General features: G+C 35.8%; 1 protein-coding gene across 1 annotated transcript in view; it reads right to left on the bottom strand.

Moving 5' to 3' along the window:
* Positions 1–20,917, bottom strand: part of ACBD6 (acyl-CoA binding domain containing 6) — a 133,628-nt gene extending 112,711 nt beyond the window's left edge. Inside the window, exons 1-3 of the mRNA XM_006907771.3 lie at positions 20,358–20,917; positions 14,348–14,412; positions 11,642–11,738 (exon numbers count right to left, since the gene is read on the bottom strand). Coding sequence (XP_006907833.1) covers positions 11,642–11,738; positions 14,348–14,412; positions 20,358–20,579 — 384 coding nt within the window. The 5' untranslated portion in view covers positions 20,580–20,917. The remainder of the gene's footprint in view (positions 1–11,641; positions 11,739–14,347; positions 14,413–20,357) is intronic.
* Positions 20,918–21,493: the final 576 nt, after the last annotated feature.

Raw genomic sequence — 21,493 nt, 5'->3', positions numbered from 1 at the left:
AACATAAACATAACACATCCATGACCATGTATTGAGCAATGTGGCATGGGGAAATAATGCATGTCTCTGTCAGGCAAGCCTAGGTCTGAATTCTTGTTTCTGTATATTCTAGCTATAGGCTGGTTATTTAATCTTTTGGTTAAATAGTTAACCTCTCTGAGCCTTAGTTTATCATGTGTAAAAGGGGAGTAATAATACCTACCCTACAGGATTGTTAAAAGGACTAATTGAGACCAATATCATCTGTTACTCTGAATCATTTTTGGTATAGAATATGTTTTGGAATAGAATAGAAATAATGCATTCATTAAGTTTCGGGTATATCATTTCACTGACCTTTGTATTCTTAAAATAAACGGAGAACAAAAAATTATCTTCCTTCACTGGGGTTCAAATTCAAATTAACAGATTTTCAGGTCCTACATTTAAAATAGCCCAGTGTTATAACTACTACATGATAAAATGCTATAATAAAACCTAATTATACGTTAAGAAGAGTAGGTGGGACACATCTGAATTTAAAAAACAACAACAAAAAACCAACTTATCTTTCCTACGTATATTTCCCTTTTACTTAAATTAAAATTATAGATTTTACTAAGAGTTCCACTAAAGTTTTTTCAAATATATGAAATATTCAACCTAAGGAGAAACTACAAAACTGGAAGATGACAACACTTATTACGTCTTGTGTAATGCTAGAAGAAATATCAAAACTAACATTCTTCATATTTGAGAATCTGGTTCCAGTGCAACCCAATCCCACTAATATCAATGAAAACATGAAGTTTCTCAAAGTAATTTCCTATGAGATTTATGATGCAAAACTATAGCGTTATTTAAAGATGGAATGTAAGTCCTAAATGTATTCACAAGTTTTAAGTTATACAATAAAATTATTTTTTTAATAGAGAATGAAGTTGTCAAAGTTTTTGCATATACACACATACAGGCATATACACACATACTGCTTCTTCAACTGGCAAATATAACAGGAGAAAACAAGTAAATGCATGGAAGGAATGTAAAAATACCCAACGACGTATCAGATGAATATCAATTTGTCAATTTCCCCCTAAAGCTAACCAAAATATTATCCATTTTTTAACCACTGGATTTAACTGGCAAACATGCAAACACACACACACACATGCACACGCATACACACATATGAACATTAAAAATTCTATAGTTCCATATTGCACAACCCTTTATAAAGTCAGTAGGGTAGATCACTTTATGTTTTTACTAATACATGATATTTTACTGTATCAGTAATTACTTGTTTATGGAGGCTAATAAATTTGACCCAAAATATATTCAACCTTTGTTCCTAATAATAAAATACGTTATAATAGAGTTCTGCTATTAGAACAAATGGCTTTTGGTAGAAAAAACAATCTCTTTATAATTTGGAAACTAGAGAAAAAATGCAGTTTCGATTTCTAATTCCTAATACACTCCAATTGTTGTTTTAAACTAAAGCAAATCTGAAATAATAACCCATATAAAAGGAACTAGATTATTTCTTCTGCCTATGACTTTAATTCGTCTACTCAAATGTGTAATTGCTTTATTTACAAATAAATAGATAATGCTCTATTGCACAAGAAAGCCTTAAGAAATTTTTGTAAAAACATTTTTAGTTACAAAAGATACTAATGTTCTCTAAATTTTCTAATAAATTTAGATTACCAAGTGAAATTTATGTTACTTATTTGTATTATGTGAATTGAACAAGACAACAAAATCTTTTTTCATTTTTAGTTCTTATCTATTATTCTAAAGCCATAACATTTTTAGATATAGATATGTTCTTTATTGAAGCTATGTCATTATCTTTCACTGAAACATTATATTTTGATTACACACAGCTAAAAAAATTTTAATTTCTAACCTTACAGTTACTGTAATATGTGTCTATAAAAGAAACAAATACAAAGTAAGCACAATAGAAGTGTATTTATCTTCACAGGGAATCACAGTAACTTTAAACTGTGAAACACTGCCCTCTATAGCCCACTGGATTAAAAAACAATTTAATTTACCTAAATCTCAACAATATAATGCAGACTAGGAATTTTGGATTTTTCAGAAGCAAAATTCTTCTGTTCCATAAAGCTCTTCTTTAAAAAAACAGATTTACCCTAGACAAATGCCTATTTCAAACATTCTTCAACCTCTTTTAAAGTCTCTGCTTTCCTTTGGCTCACCCATAATTCCATTTGTAGTAAATATGACATTATCTTTCATATTTGTGCTAAAGAATACAGTATTTAACTCAATTAATCTAACTCAATTAATCCAGATAGAACATATCTGAGAAAACATAGACACACACCAATCCATATAAAAAGGAACAAAGATAGTGAGTGACTTCAGAATTTAATTTAAACAAGGTTGTAACTTGATTTTTTAAATTAACTTGGTGCTATTATAATTGGGAAAGCTACAGAAGGCAAAAACAAACAGGATAGCATACTCAGTACTAAAGTAATCTAGCTGACTGCAATACGGGGCACGTGGGTTCAGACTGTTCTCAGCCCTCTTTCTGTGTCACATACAGGACTGCCAGACCGGTTCTGTTCAGAGACTGCGCAGGTACAGGGAATATAAACATGAGTGAGACATAATCTTAATTCTGGGAACGTTTGCAGTATAATGGAAGAGAAAGGTCATTTCGATTCAAAATGGTAAGTACAATGAAAGTATGGACCACAGAGAAGAGGCACTTTGCCTATCTTGGTATGGTTCAAGGAATGAGGAAAAGATTCCTAGAGGTAAAAATGCCCTGAATTTGCTCTTGAAGAATGAACAAAAATTATTCTAGTTAAGCAGAGAGGAGAATACAACTTGAACCAAGATCATAAGGTAGAAAACAGTAAGATGTAGGGCAGTAAATATTGCAACCCTATTCTATGCTTCAAAATAATTAGTGGGTCACAAAAACAAAATGAAATAATAGATGCCAGGACCCCACCCCAGGAAACTTTAAATTGGGGGTAAAACTCATGCATCTCTATTTTTAACGCTCCCTAAAGGGATTCTGATGCACAATCAGGATGATGAAACAGTGTAAGGAAAAACAGGCAGTTTGATAGGGCTGGAACTTAAATAATGAGGAGGGACAGGAGGGGGGACTGTAGTGTGGATATGAACCAGGCTATGGTGAAATTTGCAGGACAGGTGAATTTAGCCTATAAGTAAAGGGAATCACTTTTAAACTGGGAAAACATGCTCAGATATATATATAAAAATATAATTTCAGATAAGCCATTTTAGAAGCAACATGGAAGACAGAATTGAGTGGGACTCACTCAAAATAGGGAGAAATGTAGGAGGTAGAAACGGCGTAGCCAAGAGGTGATGATATAAGACAACGGTAGCAGCGATGGAAAGAAAATGAAAAATGTAAAATATTTATAAGGTAAAATTAGTGAGACTTGGTAACTAACTAAATGGGACACTAAGAAGCAATAGCAAGAGCAGATCACTTGAATTAACAGGTATATGGCAGTACCATTAAATAAGACAGGGAATAAGAGAAGAAAACAACCGACAGCAGATGAGGAGGATAAGCAGCTGACGAGTTCCATCTTGGACTTGAGTTTGAAGTCCCACTGCTACACTAAAGTAGAAATGCTCAGCAAGTATTTCGACATGTGAAACTAAAAGTCAAAAAGGTAGAGCCCTCAAGTTGAATGTAGCCTATAGATATGTTTGTCTTCACTCACATTGTGCTTAACTTTTTTTTTCAAAGCCTCATTTAAAAACCAAGAGATTTCACATAAAAAATTAGACTTCACATCCGATCTGGGCACTCACAGCAATAACCAGCTGGGGCTAAGGTCCAATCCCTGTTTAAATAGAGCATACTCTCCCACACAAGCCACAACTGCCATGACTGTGTATAAATCCCAGCCCACTTCATTCATTTTTGTTAACGGCCTGGCCCCTGCAGGCATTTCAGTTTTAAAAAAAATCTTTTTTGTTACCTTGGTCTAAAAATCCCGAGCCTTGATCACACAGAAGAGGTCAGGGCTAAAAACAAATTTATAATCAACATAGGCTGTAATTAAAACTGCAGGAATGGTAGGGAGAAACATCAACACAAGCTGAAATCTTCGGCAAAATAATATCTAATCATGCAGTTTTTGCTTTATGATATTCCTGTGGTCTTTACTACGTTCAAATCTTAATTCAAAATGCACTTTCCCTGTGTGTGTATATTTTAATCTCTTCAGCAACACTGTTAGTATATAACCAAAATGCTGAATTTTCTATTCATTCCCAGGTAGTTTTTTCAGAAATTAAAACAGCGTCCTGCATATCTCATGTACTATAAATGCTAGCCGAATTAAATAAACTATCCTAATTCTGAGCAGCATAAGTTGTACCCTGGAACTTGAAGAAACAAGAGAGGAGCCAGAAGAGGGTCAGAAATCGGTCCTAAGAGTGTAAAGGGATTTGTGTGATTTGAGAAAGAAATCAGAATATTCTGAGAACTATTTAGCAGGTATCTGCAACAGTGCTAAACCTTGTGGACAGCACGGCCGGGGCACAAAGCTAAATCCGACATGGTCCTAGGCTCTGAGGAGTCTTTAAGCTAGACATAGTGCTATCAAGTATAAAGGTCAGATGAGGTTCTTTCTGAGATGATTGTTTAACACATGAGAAAATGTAGCTTGAAGAATGATTCTCTAGCATAATGAAGCTAGAGAAAAGAAACCCAATTCAATAGCAGTACCTGATAGTCAACAAAAAATTAAATCTGAATGTTGAGAAAAAAATCAAGATAAATTTTTGGCGAAAAATATATCTGCCTAATCGTTTTTGTTTTGTTTTGTTTTGTTTTGTCTTAAAGCCTACAGCACTTTGTATCCCTAGGTGGTCTCCCAGCCCGACCCTGCTTAGCTTCTGAGATCAGACAAGATCGGTCACATTCAGGGTGGCATGGCCGTAGACGCCTAATCATTTTTTAAACAGAAATTCCAAAAGTTCTAACTACTTTTATAGGTAAGCATGCTATCTGTACAAATTTATCTGCTCTGATGTTCAATGAATTTTTATAGGTAAAAGATAATAGACAATACTATAAAAACCACAGTTTTCAAAGGCTAGATGGCTACTGGATAGATAAATAACCACTTATTTGGCTATCAAAACAAAAGAGAGTAGAGTGTCAGTTTTCATATCTATGCTATTCATCTTCATGGACAATATATAAATATAATATAACGAATGGATGCTAGTCTAAGAGTCATCAGACTAGTAAGAAAAATAAAGTTACTAATAAGATCCAAAATAAACATAAAAGTTTTAAAGATCTAAGAAGTAAAAAAAATAATAACAAAGGCAAGAGATCAGATGTTCAGTGAGAACCAAAGTATTAACAATACTACTGAAATACCTAGAAAGCCCTAGAATTCCTGAGAAAAGTGTCTTATTTATAATGAACTTTGCTCCCTCTGGTGGTCACAAAAGGTTTTACTGAGTGAGTACAAACAGGCAGAACACAAACAGAAAGAAACTGCAGAAACTATCCAAATTAACCTTCATCTATGTCAGACAAATATATGTTCAATTTACAAAGAACATTTGTTAAAAAGAAAGAATTTAGAGTTTAATGTTTTGGAGGCAGCCACGCAGAATTACAAAAACAGTCACAAATAGATACTTCTAAAAATAGGACTGAATGAGTATTATGACGTATGGGCAAGAAACTCCATAGCTTCATTTTATACACTTTCAAACTGTTTGCATTTTTATTTCCATATGCCTGTACTACTTTCATTAAAATGTTATTTATTGGACAATATAGAATATCTGTATCTTTTTATAAGTTTATAATCAAAGAGTGTATTTCCTTTCTCATTCAGAGTTAAGAGCCATAATCCTTATAATAGAATATTCCATGTGCCCCTTGACCATCTTATTTTAAATTGCAACCTCATCTCCTGTAAATCCCAACCTTCTCCCCTGCCTTCCCCCATAGCATTAATCACCTTCTACTACACTATAATATTTACTTACTTATTTAATTACTTATGCCTGCCAGATCATATACACACACACACACACATATACACACACAAAGACACACACACACAGGAATAATATTCAGCCATGAGAAAGATGGAAATTCTGCCATTTACAACATCGTGAACAGACCCTGAGGGCATTATGCTAAGTGAAATAAGACAGAGAAAGACAAATACTGTATATCACTTATATGTGGAATCTAAAAAAGCCAAACTTACAGAAACAGAGTGTAGAGTGGTGTTTACTAGGGGCCTGGTGGAAATAAGGAAGAGGGGAAAACCTTGGTCAAAGACCACAAACTCCCAGTTATAAGACGAATAAGTCCTGGGGATCTAATGTACAGGATGGTGATTATAGTTAATAATATTGCATTACATACTTGGAAGTTGCTAAGAAAGTAGATCTTAAATGTTCTCACCACAAAAAAAGAAACAGTAATTATGTGACATGATGAAGGTGATCAAATCAACGCATTGTACACCTTAAACTTACAGTATTATATGTCGATTATATCTCAATAAAACTGGGGGTGGGTTAAGATGACCAGTGTCTATGTAAGAGAAAGAAGAAGGAGATATGGATACAGAGACACCAGGGAAGAAAGCCATGTGAAGATGGAGACAGAGACTGGAGTTATGCTGCCAAAAGCTAAGAAATACCTGATACCTGAGGCGACCAGAAGCTGATGGAGGCAAAGAAAGATTCTTCCCAAGAGCCTACAAAGAGAACATGGCTCTGCTAACACCTTGATTTCAGACCTCTAGCCTCCAGAACTGCCAGAGAATATATTTCTGCTGTTTTAAACTACAAAATACCAGTTTGTGATAGTTAGCCAAGTCAACCATAGGAAACTAACATAGCCTGAAACATCTTGTGCCAGAAAGTAAGAAAATGCTAAAGAATGGAGACATATCGAAAGGACACAGAAGTCATCTCTAAGGCACTCCCAGTGGCCAATTAAATAATGTTGATAATGGATTACAACACGTTGAATAAGAGAGAAATCTAGGAATAATACTGATATAAATAGATGAATATTGGAAGAGGCAATCAACCAACAGCCTTGAGTGTCCCTACACATTCTCATTCACTATGCCAGGCTGTGACCACTCCTTAGCTGGGCCATTTCTCAGGGTTAAGCGATCTTCAGGGATGAGGTAGTGTCTTCCCAGCCACTGACAAAGAGCAGGCTTGTTTCCACCTGTTTTGAAAGTGGTGAATCCCCAAAGCTCAATGCTCCCTCCCTGGAGCACTGCATATGCAGGAATCCATCTAGGCCCACCTGTGTTATCCTGGGGGACTTAAGACACACGAGAACCCAATGCGAATCAAATGCAGCTTATGCAGTTTGCCATGACATCTTGCACCTCTGGCAGCGTCTAAGAAACAGTAATCGTCTAACTTATTAACTTATTAACTTGCAAGTAAGGTACAACCCTAGACCTTTCACAGTTCTCAACAATGAATGAATAAATAAATAAATGGGAGAGAAGGGAAAGCCCATCTTCACAGTGGAATGTTAACTAATAAATGAAGAAGAAATGATGGAGTTAGAAAATCATTAATGGATATTAAAACTAGTGGATGAAATCTGATTAGGAAAAGGATACTTATATAGTCTCAAAGTATCTCCCCACAAATTATTTAATTCAAAGGGAAAACAGGAAATTTACACTACAGAAATCTGGCAGACACCACCTTAGGCAAGTGATCAAAGTTCACATAACCAAGTGCACATATCAGGGCAAATAGATATCATGTTTCTCCTGGCGTAATGCACTGAGAGGGACACAATTCTGTGGTATTCCTCCTAAAAATGTATAATCTGAATCTAATTATGAGGAAACATTAGACAAACCCAAACTGAGGGACAGTCTACAAAATAACTGGCCTATATTCTTCAAAATATCATGGTCAAGAAAAAAGAAGACAGGCTGAGAAACTGTTCCAATTTAAAGGAGACTAAAGAGACATGACAACTAAAAGCAGTGCATGATCCTGGATTGGAAGATGGATCAGAATTTTCAAAAAATAACTAAGAAGGACAATTTTAGATAAATAGATTTGAACATGGACTATGGATTTGATGATAATATTAAATCGATGTTAAAATTTGACTTTGAGAAATAGAACCATTGTACAGTGTTGGTGAGAATTAAAAATAGAATTTCTATATGATCCAGCAATCCCACTTCTGGAAATAAAGTCAGGATCTTGAAGAGATAGCTACACTCCCATATAGCATTATTCACAACAGCCAAGATATGGAAACAAACTAAATGTTCATCTATGGATGCACACGCACACGCACACGCACACTGGATTATTATTCGGCTATGAAAAAGAAGGAAATCCTGCCATTTGTGACAACATGGATGAACCTGGAGGACATTACGCTATGACAGGCGTGGAAAGATAAAAGTTATATGATCTCTCTTGTACATAGAGCCTAAAAAATTAGAAAGTCAAACTCACAGAATCAGAGACTAGAATGGTGTTTACCAGGCGATGGGGCGTAGGGGAGGGAATGGGGAGATGCTGGTCAAAGGGTACAAACTCTTGGTTATGTAGGATGAATAAATCTAGAGATCTAATGCACAGGCATAATGACTACAATTGATAATACTGTATTGAATACTTGAAATATACTAAGAAAGTAAATATCAGGTGCTCTCATCACAAAAAACTGGTAGCTGTGTGAGGACATATTAGCTTGACTGTAGTAATAATTCACTATGCGTATATATGTATATCACATCATCATGTTGTATACCTTATGTATATGTAATTTTTATTTTTTAAATTTATATATAATAGATACATAAATATATAAATACCCTGCAGGGACGCTAAGCCCATGGGCTCTAAAAAAATTTTTTTCAAAAGAATTTAGGACACTAAAGAAAAAATTCCCAATTTTGGTAATTATGGTGTAGTAATATAAGAGAAGGTTCTTGTTCTTAGGAAAATTGAAGTATTTAGTAGTAAAGGCACATGATGTCTCCAACTTACCTAAATGGTTCAGAAAAAATTGTATTTATATGTGTGTGTGTGTAAACAGAATGCTAAAGCAAATGTAAACAATTGGTGTACCTAGACAAAGGCCATCCAGAAGTTCCTTGTACTATTCTTGAAACTTAAAAAAAGGTCAGGTATTCATTAGTTAATAATAATGTATTGTAAACTTGATATCTGCTGAGAATAGATCCTGTTATCACCACACACACAAAAAAAGAAAAAACCATGATAACTATGAACTATGAGGGATGAAGAATATAGTCTGTGTTAATCATTTCACAATACATATATCAGTATGAAGACACTAAATAGATACAATTTTTATTTGTCAAAAATAATAAAAATAAAAATACCAAAATAAAAACTCACCCTATCCTCCAAAAAAAAAAAATTGCCTTGATTACATTAGACATTCAAAACATTCTTAAGATGAAATATAACAGAAAACATAGTCAAAGGGTTGCATTTTAAAAAGCGTTGTTCATTTTACACTTGAAGGTACCATCTAGCTTTGATTAAAAAAGGAACTACCTTTACTTGAATTTTTTATACATATATGTGCACATAAGCTTACACGATATACATGTGAAATGTCAGCTAGAGAACAGAGTGGTTAAGTTAAGACGGGGGCCTCTGGACTTATACAAACATAGGTCCAAATCCCAGCACCACCATTACCAGCTGGCAAGGTACTAAACCTTTCTGTGCCTAAATTTTCTCATTCTTAAAATGCAGACAATTGTTTCTAATTAAGTTTTGTGAAAATTTCAAAGGACAATAGCACATTCAGCATATGAGCTGTTATTGTTTTATAAATGACTCTTTAACCTAAAAGATAATGAACTGAATACCAAATCTCTGGAGACTGAGGTTATGATCTGCCCATACCAGTCAAAAACAAGGAGGAAAAAAGTCTGAGTCAAAGGGGATCAATCGGCTCAGGGTGTTTAATGTAAAAATTAAAATGTTAATGAAATACAATACCTCTTTACAACTAGATTATGATGTTAAAATATTTTTAGAATAATGTACTGAAGAATGATCTTTATTTGAAAGTGCCCGTGGTTCTCCTTAGTTTACTCAAGTTTACGTTCAATAGGGAAGATTTAGATATTTTTAAAAAGCATCCTCAATGCCGGTCTGGATTTCCATAAGGAAGAACTACCTAACCACATGGACTCTGCAAGCATTTATAAGAGTCAGAGTTAACAGCATTTTACTCAGTAATTAAGGTAAGAAATCATAAATTTTGTCATTTATCGGAAGTTATAAACTCAAATGCCTCCGTAGGTCAGGCATCGCAAACAGCTGAGCGAAAATCAATAGGGAGGAAGCGAGACCACAGCGACTGCACCTGACGGCTAGGTAGTCACCTAAAGGTGTTCAAATTCAAGTTTTGCTTTGTTTTTTCAAACACTGTGCCACGTGTTCAGGCTGAGTTCAGCTTGGAGGGGAACCTGTTTTGACCACTGAATTTCAGATTTTAAGTTTCTAGAAGGTTTCTGATGTGTAGTTGTATGCAAACTTGATGTTTTGTAAAAGATATTAATAAAATGGAATACTTCTAAGAATGAATACTCATGCACATCAAAAACATCAGGAAATGTTTCAATGACTTCCACAAGGCAGTCACGTCACTGAAGATATCCTAGATTGGTCATCTCCACCCCTTTGTACTCATATTTAAGACACATTTTTATATGTCATGATAGAGAATCTTAAAGGTTCCTCACAACTCTGCCATTTTAAGATTCTATGATTCATGGAACAAAATTCTTCCATACTGATAATAAATACATACCCATGAAATAACTAATCACTAAAAGCATTCAAAACTGCTGAATTCATTTACCACTGAAAAGTTTGGCCCGAATATTTTTATTGAAAAGAACAGATTCACTTTATATTTTTGACATCGTACTGATCCAGCTTTTACCCCACTGAAACATCTGTCAATCATGATTTAAAACATTTTTTTTAATAAAATAGCAACCCCACCTTTATTAAATTCTTTCTAGATGTTCTCCAATACGTATACTAGAAAAAGAGTGTACATTTAAGTGAACAACATCCAATGCCCTCAAAGTCCAAAGCTGGACCCCCCAGCAGTTTGTTATTGTTTTATAATATTATCATATTTTAGTATGTTTTATCTTCTCTAATATACTTTAAACTACATGCAAGCAAAAGGCATGTCTTATTCAAATCTTATCTCTATCAATAAGCATTTTGTACTTGCACAAGTGGTCATAAAAAAAAGAGAAACCTACCATTTCTAAAGATAATAATGATCTCATGTTAAACTCTTTCAAATTTGGAAACGTTTTTACATGATTGAAATTACTGTTATGTTTTTTAAAATTCTCTACAATTCAGAGATGTCCTCAGTATCAGTAGCTGGTTGCGTTAAAATTTAAGCAAAGTATTTTGGATGGATAAATGACAGTAAGTTTATATTCTTTTGATTTGAGAAAATAAAACTTTAAGAATATTACTTAAGCCTAAGTTAAGTTTTAAACATTTATTTGAGACAAAGAGGATATGTGTTTGGGAGGTATTATTGATAACCATTAAGTCTTACCTGGGGATTCCAACCTGGATCTAATTTTTTAACTGCTGCAATATACTCCTGCATTGCCTGGCTCGGGCTTGAATCACCAAGCGCTTTCCACGCTTCCCTAGAATATCCAAAATGACCCATCGTTAACTGTGAGTAACGCAAACTGCATATTTCTTTTCATTATTAAATAAATTGACATATACATTTTACAGGTCTGGGGATATAGGTATAATAAGTCATAGATGAGTAACCCCTCTTTTTGCATTCACATTGGTCTACAGCCATACAGACCTCATCACCCCAAGTGAGGAGCCTTTTTAGATGTCTTTTTCCTAATCACCCTCCCCCATGAAATTTTAATAATCCAGAAATAACGTGTATCTGTTGAATTTTTGAAGACCATGAACCACACTGTAATATCTAAAATTTTATAACTCCCCCAAACCCAACTTTCATCCCTACCAATAAAAGTAGTTCCCAACTTATGAATTAATTGTGCTTATGGCATTTTGGTAATATGGAAACTAATCATCACACAAAACAATATTCCCTGAAAAAATTTTTATTTAAGTTGTGAGAAATACAACTTCCTCTTCTGCTGTTATCTAGTCTATAAGCTGCTAGTAGTGGATCCTGAAGCCTCAGGGAAGGACTTCAAAAATGAGGGCTGGTAAGGACAGCAATAATACTGAGTAAGAAGGTAGGGACTTCCTGTAGTATAAATACCAAGAGTAATATTTCAGTCCTGAGTCTCCTTCTAAGTCATCCTTTTCTTCTTTTCTGCAAGCTGCCAGGACAAGCTCCTTCTCAGTTTTTCCCTACCATTATTTTCTGCTTCCAACCAGGAAAAAGATCCACTGATCCACTGTAAAACAGAACTCAATCCCACAGTTTTTTCTACCTTCTTGCTCCTAGGATGAATATAACTCTGAGGATTCCTAATTTATTTTTATTGACTCTCTTGAGAGTTCCTGGTTTACATCCTAAAACTTTATCCCTAAATATAACAGCATATATCAAAGTGAGAAAATTTAACATCATTACTATTATGTAAATGTATAGCAGACATTCAGATTTCCCTGATTTCTCAATATCCTTTATAAGCTCTTCTACCAGACCAGGAGTCAATCAAGATTCACACACAGCACGGAGTTTCATGTATTTTTAGCCTTTTTTTGTCTTCCATGATACTCAATTTTTAAGAGTCCAAACCAATTGTTTATAAAATATTCCTCAATTTGCATTTGTCTGATTGTTTCTTCAACTACAGTGTTTCATCCCAAAAACAATTCATCATGATAAGAATCATGTTAAACATTTTGTTAAGAGCAAAATATGGGTGACATATCCCTTACAAAGCATCATGTCAGGAGGCACATGTTATCAGTTTGTCCCATCATTAATAAGATAGACAACTTGGTAAAAATGGTCTCTCCCACTTTCTTCTTTGTGATTAATAAGCAACCTGTGGGTTCAACTGCATAAATATTGTTCCCCAGTAGCTTTTCATCTCATGGTTTTAGCATCCAATGATGATTCTTGCCTGAATTATTATTATAATGGTTGTAAAATCTAAACTTAGTAAATCATTTTAAGAAATGAAAAAACAGGCAACTATAGCCAAAAAATTGGTGAAGTTATGAAATTCTAGAAACAAAACTCACTTATAATAAGTTATGTCAGGTATTCTCTACAACGGTAATAAAGTGCCAGTCAGAGAACTACTCGTTATCATTGGCAAAGAAAGCTCGTGCCAGAATGAAAATCAAAACACTGCTTTCTTCAGAGAATGCCCGACATACACACACGTCAGTTGAACTAAACAGTGCACTTAATGCCATAGCTGATTTACATCCGGTTCAAGCTCTGCATCTCCTTGCAGCTTAGTAACAAACAGTTCACAGATAGGCAACTTGTCCAGGGGACCACATTTTGAACAGCACTGCTCTAGAACGTAAAGTTGGAATCCATTTTTAACACTTCTCTCTGACCATATTTCATTTTTTTAAAAACCCTACCCTCTATATATTTAATTCTGGGCTGATGCTTCAAAGTGCTTCCTGCTATAACTAAGGTTTCTAACTGTGTGTAATTTCTCTTCTTCTCACTTAGAGTAGGTAAACCTTCATATGATAAGAGAGAACCTCTGAATCATAAGTAAAAAATTGGGGAGAGCATAATCTTTATGTATTCAGGAAAGAAGTGGACTCAGCACCCGATTTCTTTTCCTTCTTCCCAAGAGGTTATGATAAGCACGTCTTGACTGTGGTGGGGTGGGGCAAGAGACGCAAGAGCACTAGGGAAGAGGATGTGACATCAAGGCAGGGAGAACAGTAAGAAATGGGGATTTACCCTGCTCTTCTCCTTTCCTGTCCTCCTGGCCTTCTTCCAAAGACCCCTCAGAGGGAGAAGTGGTGACCCACTAGGGACTGTATGTTGGGTACGGAAAATCTCCAGCAACAGCTCTTATGGTCACTCTCCAAGAAGCTATTCTTATGAAAGGAATGTACATCTGTTGTGAACTACGTACAAACACCATGGCATGAGAATCCTTTAGGAGACTTAGCTGAAAGCAGAATCCGCTTTTAATCTCTCTCAATCGCCTGCCCTCAGCAGTCTACAGCGGAGGGATTAATATAAAAATAATTCTTTAATCTGCTCACTACTCTAATTCCTGAACACCTAAACCATTTCCAACAACTTCATTAGATTCTAAGAATGTCTTACCATTTTTGTTTTCCTTCAAAATCGAAGAAGCTTGGTTTAGCAGTATTGCAATTTCCAACTTTGACCTAAATGAAGGGTGGGAGAGAAATCCAGAATTTATTTTTCATGAAATTCCAGAGAAACTTTTTTATTTTTGTATTTATTATGCATGCTTAATAACTACATATTAGAAAATATTTACATCTGTACAGAATAACAAATTTTAACATTTTTTACAAAGGCAAACAAAAAACCAAACTTGAAATTCAGGCTACTCTGACTTACTGCATAAAACAACTGTTATCTAATACCATAATACATTTAAAAACAGGAGTGATAAACAGTTGCATTCCTAAGTTAATAGACAAATTATATATGACAAATTATAAATGTAGATTATGCAATCCTTATTACCATTTACGTAGAATTTTTAAACATGCAATAAACAAGCTTTATAGTTTATTGAAATTCATTTTTTTATGCTGAGTCTCATAACACTATCAGCATTTCATCTTCCCTAAACACACTACTTTGAAAGTGCCCTATTATGAAAGTAATCAATATAAATTTAAATGTTGAAAGCTGTGCAGAAAAATTCCAAGGGTTGCTTAACAATATATATAAATTCTATCTATTCCATAATAATTTCTTGTTACTTCTAATCTAATTATACAGTAATTATCTACACCGTGAATAAGCATAAATGAAATTCACACAAATGCACAAGCGCAGAATTCCTATACAGCCCCTGGTTCCCACCACCAGACGTAATCTCTCTTTTTGATAAACTCTGTATAATACAACCTATGATATCATTTTTACTTTGTGCAGAAAAGTACCTCCAAAAGTATAAAGTCTCATCTTCCTATTAGAACACAGCCTTTGAGAAACTATTTTTAACTCAATCATTGCACCTAATACAGTGCCCAACTCAAAGTAGTAAAAAGTTTGTTGAATATAGAATATGTTAGGCATGTGTTCAACAAAATACCTGCTTTCCCTAATGCTAAAGACCTCTATCTGACCGCGATCTACTTCTTGGGGACCTTTGCACTGCATCGCATTATTCTTACACACTTGAATTTTGCTAAAATCAAACTGATGATCTACTCACTAACCAGATTGGTCTACTCACTGTCGTAGGGATTTTTATTCTGAGTTTTGCTCAGTGTTATTCCCCTCACCTAAAATGCCTTCATTTCTCTTCTCATCTTTTCAAAATGCTACACCTCCTACTCAAGGTTCAGATCCTAAGAACCCTGTCAGTACACAATAATCCCATCCATGTCTGAAATCGTAACAATGATCATCTCTATCATTTGCTTAGCAATTAATCACAATTAATCTGGTCGTTATTAAAATGTACGCTTATACAGAAGCAGCCCTTTTATGACGGGACATGGGAGGGAGAGAGCAGGAGCTGCTTTTGCTGAACAAAAGCTTCACCTATGTTATGTCAAATGAGTCACAAAACAAACCTCTTAGGTTTGCCATTACAAATCTCTTTCATAAATGAGTATAGAAAAGCTGAGGAGGGTTGTCACAGTTCACACTTTAGTAAATCCTAATCAGCAGTCAGGATTTGAATCCAGGACTGGTTTGACTCCACAGCCCCAAATTCTTTTACTATAACATTCAGTTTTACATGTCATGCAGAATCTAGGCTTCAGTTCTGGTACCTCCAAAGTCACCTGAACTACTGGACTGATAGAAATATGAAATGAAGTTAACTATTAGTCATCATAAAAATAGCAATGATTACTATTTCTGTTTTTTTAACCAGACACCAGACAATGGCAGAAACAAATACTAATATCTATTCTTCATTTTTCCTACAGTAGTAGAAATCTCAGCCGGGTCACATGGCCATCCACCTGAACATTATATGTGGCCATGTAACTTCTGCCAAGGCTCAGGGCACTGAATGTGTGTGAAAGTGATATAAACATCTTTCTTAAAAAGAAAGAAGGGCTTGTCCTTCCCTTTCCCTTTGCCATGGCTAAAACATGCTTGTGGCGATGGTGAACCATCTTTGGCCGTGGAAAGGGGATCTTAGGGCAGCAGATCTCCAACTTTTTGGTCTTATGAACCCTTCACACTCTTAGACACTGAGGACCCCAAAGAACTTTTGTTTATGTGGGCTATACCTATTAATATTTACTGTATTAAAAACTAAAAGACATTTTAAAATATGTGTTAATTTAAAAATAATAAACTCATGTTAACATAAATAACAAAATTTTATGAAAAATAGTCTAAAGCAAAAAATATTAGTGAAAAAAGTGACACTGCTTTACATTTTGCAAATCTCTAACATCTGCCTTAGTATATTCTTATGTCTACTTCTACATTCAATCTATTGCAATGTGTTGCTTTGGCTGAAGTACATGAAGAAAATTCAGCTTCACACAGATATGCTATAGGAAAAAAAAGTATTTTAGTAGCATTTTCAGATAATTTGGGATATTCTTTTTTGATACCACACCAAAACTCAACATGTGGCAGCTTCTTTGAAGTTAGTTGCAATCTGGAATCTGAACTAAAAACAATAAAATTTTCATACTGTTAACATTAAAATTTATTGGTCTGACTTCCACTCAATGGATTTTTAACTCACACATAATTTGTAACATCATTCCATGCAATATTTGGAAAATATGGTTCACTGACTTATGCAGACCTTTCGAATGTTGACATGTTCCATTACACAATAGCAAAAATTCATTACCATTAAAGTCATCATCAATCTCATCAAAAAAGTGTTTAAGTATTAGGAAGCTGTCAAACTCACTTGGCAGATACAGATTTTCCAAACTTCTAATTTTTGCTTGAAGGCTCAAATATTATTTATCATAAGCAACAAATATTGTCAGTTGTTTTCCTTAAAATGACAGGCTCATTTCATTCATTTTCAAGAAACTCTCTGCCAAGTACTCAAATCCAAAAAAGCATAGTTTATCTGTGAGTTGTTCTATCAAGTGAAAATAATGTTTAATAAAAAAAGTGGATAGCACAGCTTGCAACTCAAAAATTACACAAGGGTTTTTCCTCAAAATACCCGACCTAACTCAGTATGCAGCAGAAATACTTAGTATGTACCCCTAATTTCATCAAACACAATATTAAAAAGACTTATACTCAAGAGTTAATATTTAATAAAAATCAGTGATCTTTACTGCTTCATCAAAGACATTTTTAAGTAAAACTGGCTTTTTTTTTTTTACTCTGAGTACATGGTGGTAGAGAAATATGATTACTAGTACAGTTTACTGCCAGTGCCTTGATTCATACCAATGCATCAGCAGTTTTATCTACCAGACAGCATAGAAAAAAGGCAAATAGTATCTTAGTACTATTTTGAAAATAGCTTGACCTTGTAGATCCCCTGAGAAAGTCTCAGCAATTCTCTGGGGTCTGTAGATAATTTGAGAACTGCTGCCTTAGGGAATGGCTGAGCTACAAGATAGAAAAAGGACTAAGCCCCTGGATGATCTCATGAAGCAGAACACCCTACCAGACTGAGATCGCCTACTTCCACACCATTATGTGAGCTGAAAATAAACATTCAGCAGCTGACCCTGTATTCCAACTGACGCAAAGCTTTTGTATTCTCGAATTCAAAGAATAGCTCTGGATCCAGAAAAGACTGGGAAATAAAACTACGGGAATTTTAGGACATCGTGAGCAAGTTTCCAAATCACTAGATAATGAATCGTAAGTTATAAAGCAGAGTTATAAAATGTACCACTTTAACAGAGCACCTAAATTCTGTTCTCTGATATACATATATATGTATGTATGTATGTATGTATGTATATATCCAGTGTCTTTGGAATGGATTATTTCAACAAAGGTTGCCAATGGCAAACGCCAGTGAATCGAATGAACCCAGGGTAAAGCAGGACAAGCTGAGTAGCTTCACTTGTGCTAGTGCGGAAGGTTCCCATAAAATGAAGCCAACAGGAGTTTGAAATTTTCATTGTCCTATAGTTTTCACCAGGATCAATTACCTTTTGCTGGGAGAAGGTAGGCTAATGCTCAGAGGACCAAAAAGAAAAAAAAAACAAAACAAATTTAATTGGTATGATCTTTTTGAAAAAAGATAATTTTGAAGTCACAGAGTTATCTGAGACTAAATCAGCTTTTATGTCAGGTAACTTTAGGGCTCTGCTTGAGAGAAATAAATTCAGATCTCAGCATACTTTTATCATTTTTCTGCTGACAAGCTTACTTCATTCAGCCTACAAAAATTATATTGGGCTTTCAACTTTATTATTCTATCAAAGACACTATTTTTAACACTTTCAGAATTCTGTTAAAAATAATATATAGAAGAAATTGATGAAAACCGTGTCCTGATGTCATATCTAAGTAAGCAGATTCTTATTCTCTAATAATGAAGAATTTTATTTTCCAGATACAGAATATTTCTAAACACCCTAATGTCAAGTTCTTGAAAGGGTGAGGGATACGCTTCTTCCAGACTATTTGGATCAAGTGGGTATATCTGGGAGAGAATGAATGCCAAATGACAGGTGACTGGAGTTCACTGCTTTGGAAATCAGATATTTAATAATGATGACACTGATATCGATAAATAAAGTCCTAGAAAGAAAAAGAATTTTCTCTAGGGAATTTGGAGAAAATTAGTCTGCTACTGCCCAGAAAAATCACCAGTGGTACACGTAACAGGCCCTACCACAATATTCAAAAAATTCTTGTTAAATAATCAAGTCTCATTTTAATGTTATTAGGACAGGGTAAATGACCAAAGAGAAAATAGATACCTAGAACTTTTGAAAGAAAGCAAATTCCAAGGCCAATACAGTGGCAATTTTCATTCAATACAATGATTTATACCATTTGTACCTATGACTATATCTCTCAGGTCACTTTAACTGATATTCATCAATCCTCAAAAGAAGATTCATCTGTATTCAATATTTTCAGTTGAATACAGAAGAACCTCACAACTATTTCTTTTTTTTTAAAGAATACAGGGGGAAATAAATACCAAGAGGCAAAAGAAGAGTTTTAAAATTTTAATAAAATGGTCTATTATCTAACACTTCATTGCTTCCAGTATTTCAAACAGCTAGTTTTCCTGAACTGTTACTTAACTATGTCAGCAATTATTCAATGTTTACATCTAGACACCTCAATTATCTTTGTAAGTCTCTTCAAGGCAAGTATCATGATGCTTTTGCTTCTTTACATTCCCTGTAAGCATAACATCCAAGTATTTTGCACACAAAAGTGTACCCAATGCCTCTTTGAATGATAAATTAAATCTTATATGACATTATTATTTTTATTTCCATATTTCCAGGTAAAGTTCCGAGTCTTAGACAGAGTCCGCAGCTACAAGCTAGTTTTAATTCTGACTGATTTATCTGTATGACCCTAGGCAAGTTATCTACTCTCTTTGGGCATCCCTTTCCTTTTCCATTAAAGATGGACATTATTTCATCTGGTCTTTACTAGCTTTAAAATTTTTATAATTGTATCTAACAGACAGAAGTGGATTCAGTCAAAGTACGAGACTATGATATTTAGAGTTAAAAAAATTAAATAATAAAAGTAGTAATACTTTCTTTTGTATTGCAATCATATTGTTCTTTTGTATTACAATCATTATTCTATTGGATCTCAAAATATTGTTTTAACATTACCATATTTACATCCATAGGACCCTCTGGCAAGAGTGAATGAGAAATCTTATTTTGTCATCCTCATTTTACAAAGGTTATGAAGCTGGTAAAAACAAAAGTGCAAGGTCACTGAGCAAGTCAGAGAAGACACAGAAAAACTGCCATTTGGTGTCCAGCTAAACATCACTCCTAGATAGCAGACTGGTCCTTTCCATGTCCAGAATGCTAGTCATTCAGGGCAGATTAAAAACAAAACAAACAGAACACACACACACACTCTCGCTTCATTAGTAGCCATTAACCAAGCACAGTTACTATTAGTTTTTCTTGGAAAGAAGCCTCTGGCCACTCTCACATCCACCCTCTCCCTGCGACTTTACCTGCTTGTACCTGGCATACAGATACAAGAGCTGCTCCCTGCTGGCCACGTGAATCAGGCCCTGGAGGTGTGCTGCAGCCTTCTCAAACAGCTCTGTCAGGCTCCTGGAAGCCTCGGTCTCGGGGGTCTGGAGGGATTCCACATCACCGGAGTCGTCTCCCGAGCTCAGCTCTCCGCCACTGTCGCCAGTGGTGGCCCCCACGGGCAGGAAGGGAGAGGCCATGTGTCCGCTCTGCCCTCTTCAGATCGGGTGTAACACCGGCTAGGGGGCCTGGCCGACCAGTCTGGGTCCCGAGCCGGAGCTGCAGTCCGACCCCAGCTCACTTACTCCGCGCTCCCTCACCTAACTCTGTCTCCTTCCCATTTCCCCCCCTCAGCGTGCAGGGTAGGCTCTGCTACCCTCCGCTGCTCTCCTCCGCTGCTCCAGTTTCCTCTGATTTCCCGGGGCTAATTGTGCGCTCAGGGTCGCCTAGGGCCCCTCCAACCGCTCCGGGGTCTGGGAGAAGCGCAGCCGCCAGCAGGTCCAGGGGAGGGAGCGGTGAGCGGCAGGGGCGGGGCGACGTGAGCGCGGGCGGCGTGCGCGCGAGCACGCGCCCGTGAGCATGCGCCCGAGCACGCGTCCGGCTGCGTTCTGCGTTAGTGGGGCTAATGTGCGCTGTCCGCTGTTGCACGTCACGCGTTAAGGAGTACTGCTGGGACGCGCCCGGGAGGCGCTACTTGGAGAAACTGTCTTAAGTCGTTGGGGTGTCCGTTAATCGTTTGGTTGCAATTACTAGTCACACCTTCGGAACCCGTTGTCGGGATAGGCCACCGGGTGAGGGAAGGCCTTTGACTTGGTTGTATAGCAATAGAAGCCGAGTCGTGGGAAACAGGAAGCTGAGGAGGAAGGTTCCGCCTGAGCCCCTGCCTGCAATGTTGTGTGTCCCTGGCGACCCGAAAGAGGCTTCTGAACCCTGCATCTGTTGCTTAAGAGTTTGGCACAGAGTTTAGAAATAAAATGGAGCTACTATAGTCAAGCTGCTAATTAAAATCAAGTAGGTTGGGTTATGAGAATATGACTATTCTTGTTTTAACTAGCCTGGAGATTGAAATTTACGAACTTTTCAGTCTTGCCTCAATGGCTGGGTACCCATCTGA

This window comes from Pteropus alecto, unplaced genomic scaffold (assembly GCF_000325575.1).
Source record: "Pteropus alecto unplaced genomic scaffold, ASM32557v1 scaffold101, whole genome shotgun sequence".
Lineage (NCBI taxonomy): Eukaryota > Metazoa > Chordata > Mammalia > Chiroptera > Pteropodidae > Pteropus > Pteropus alecto.
This window is presented reverse-complemented; position numbering and strand designations above follow the sequence as displayed.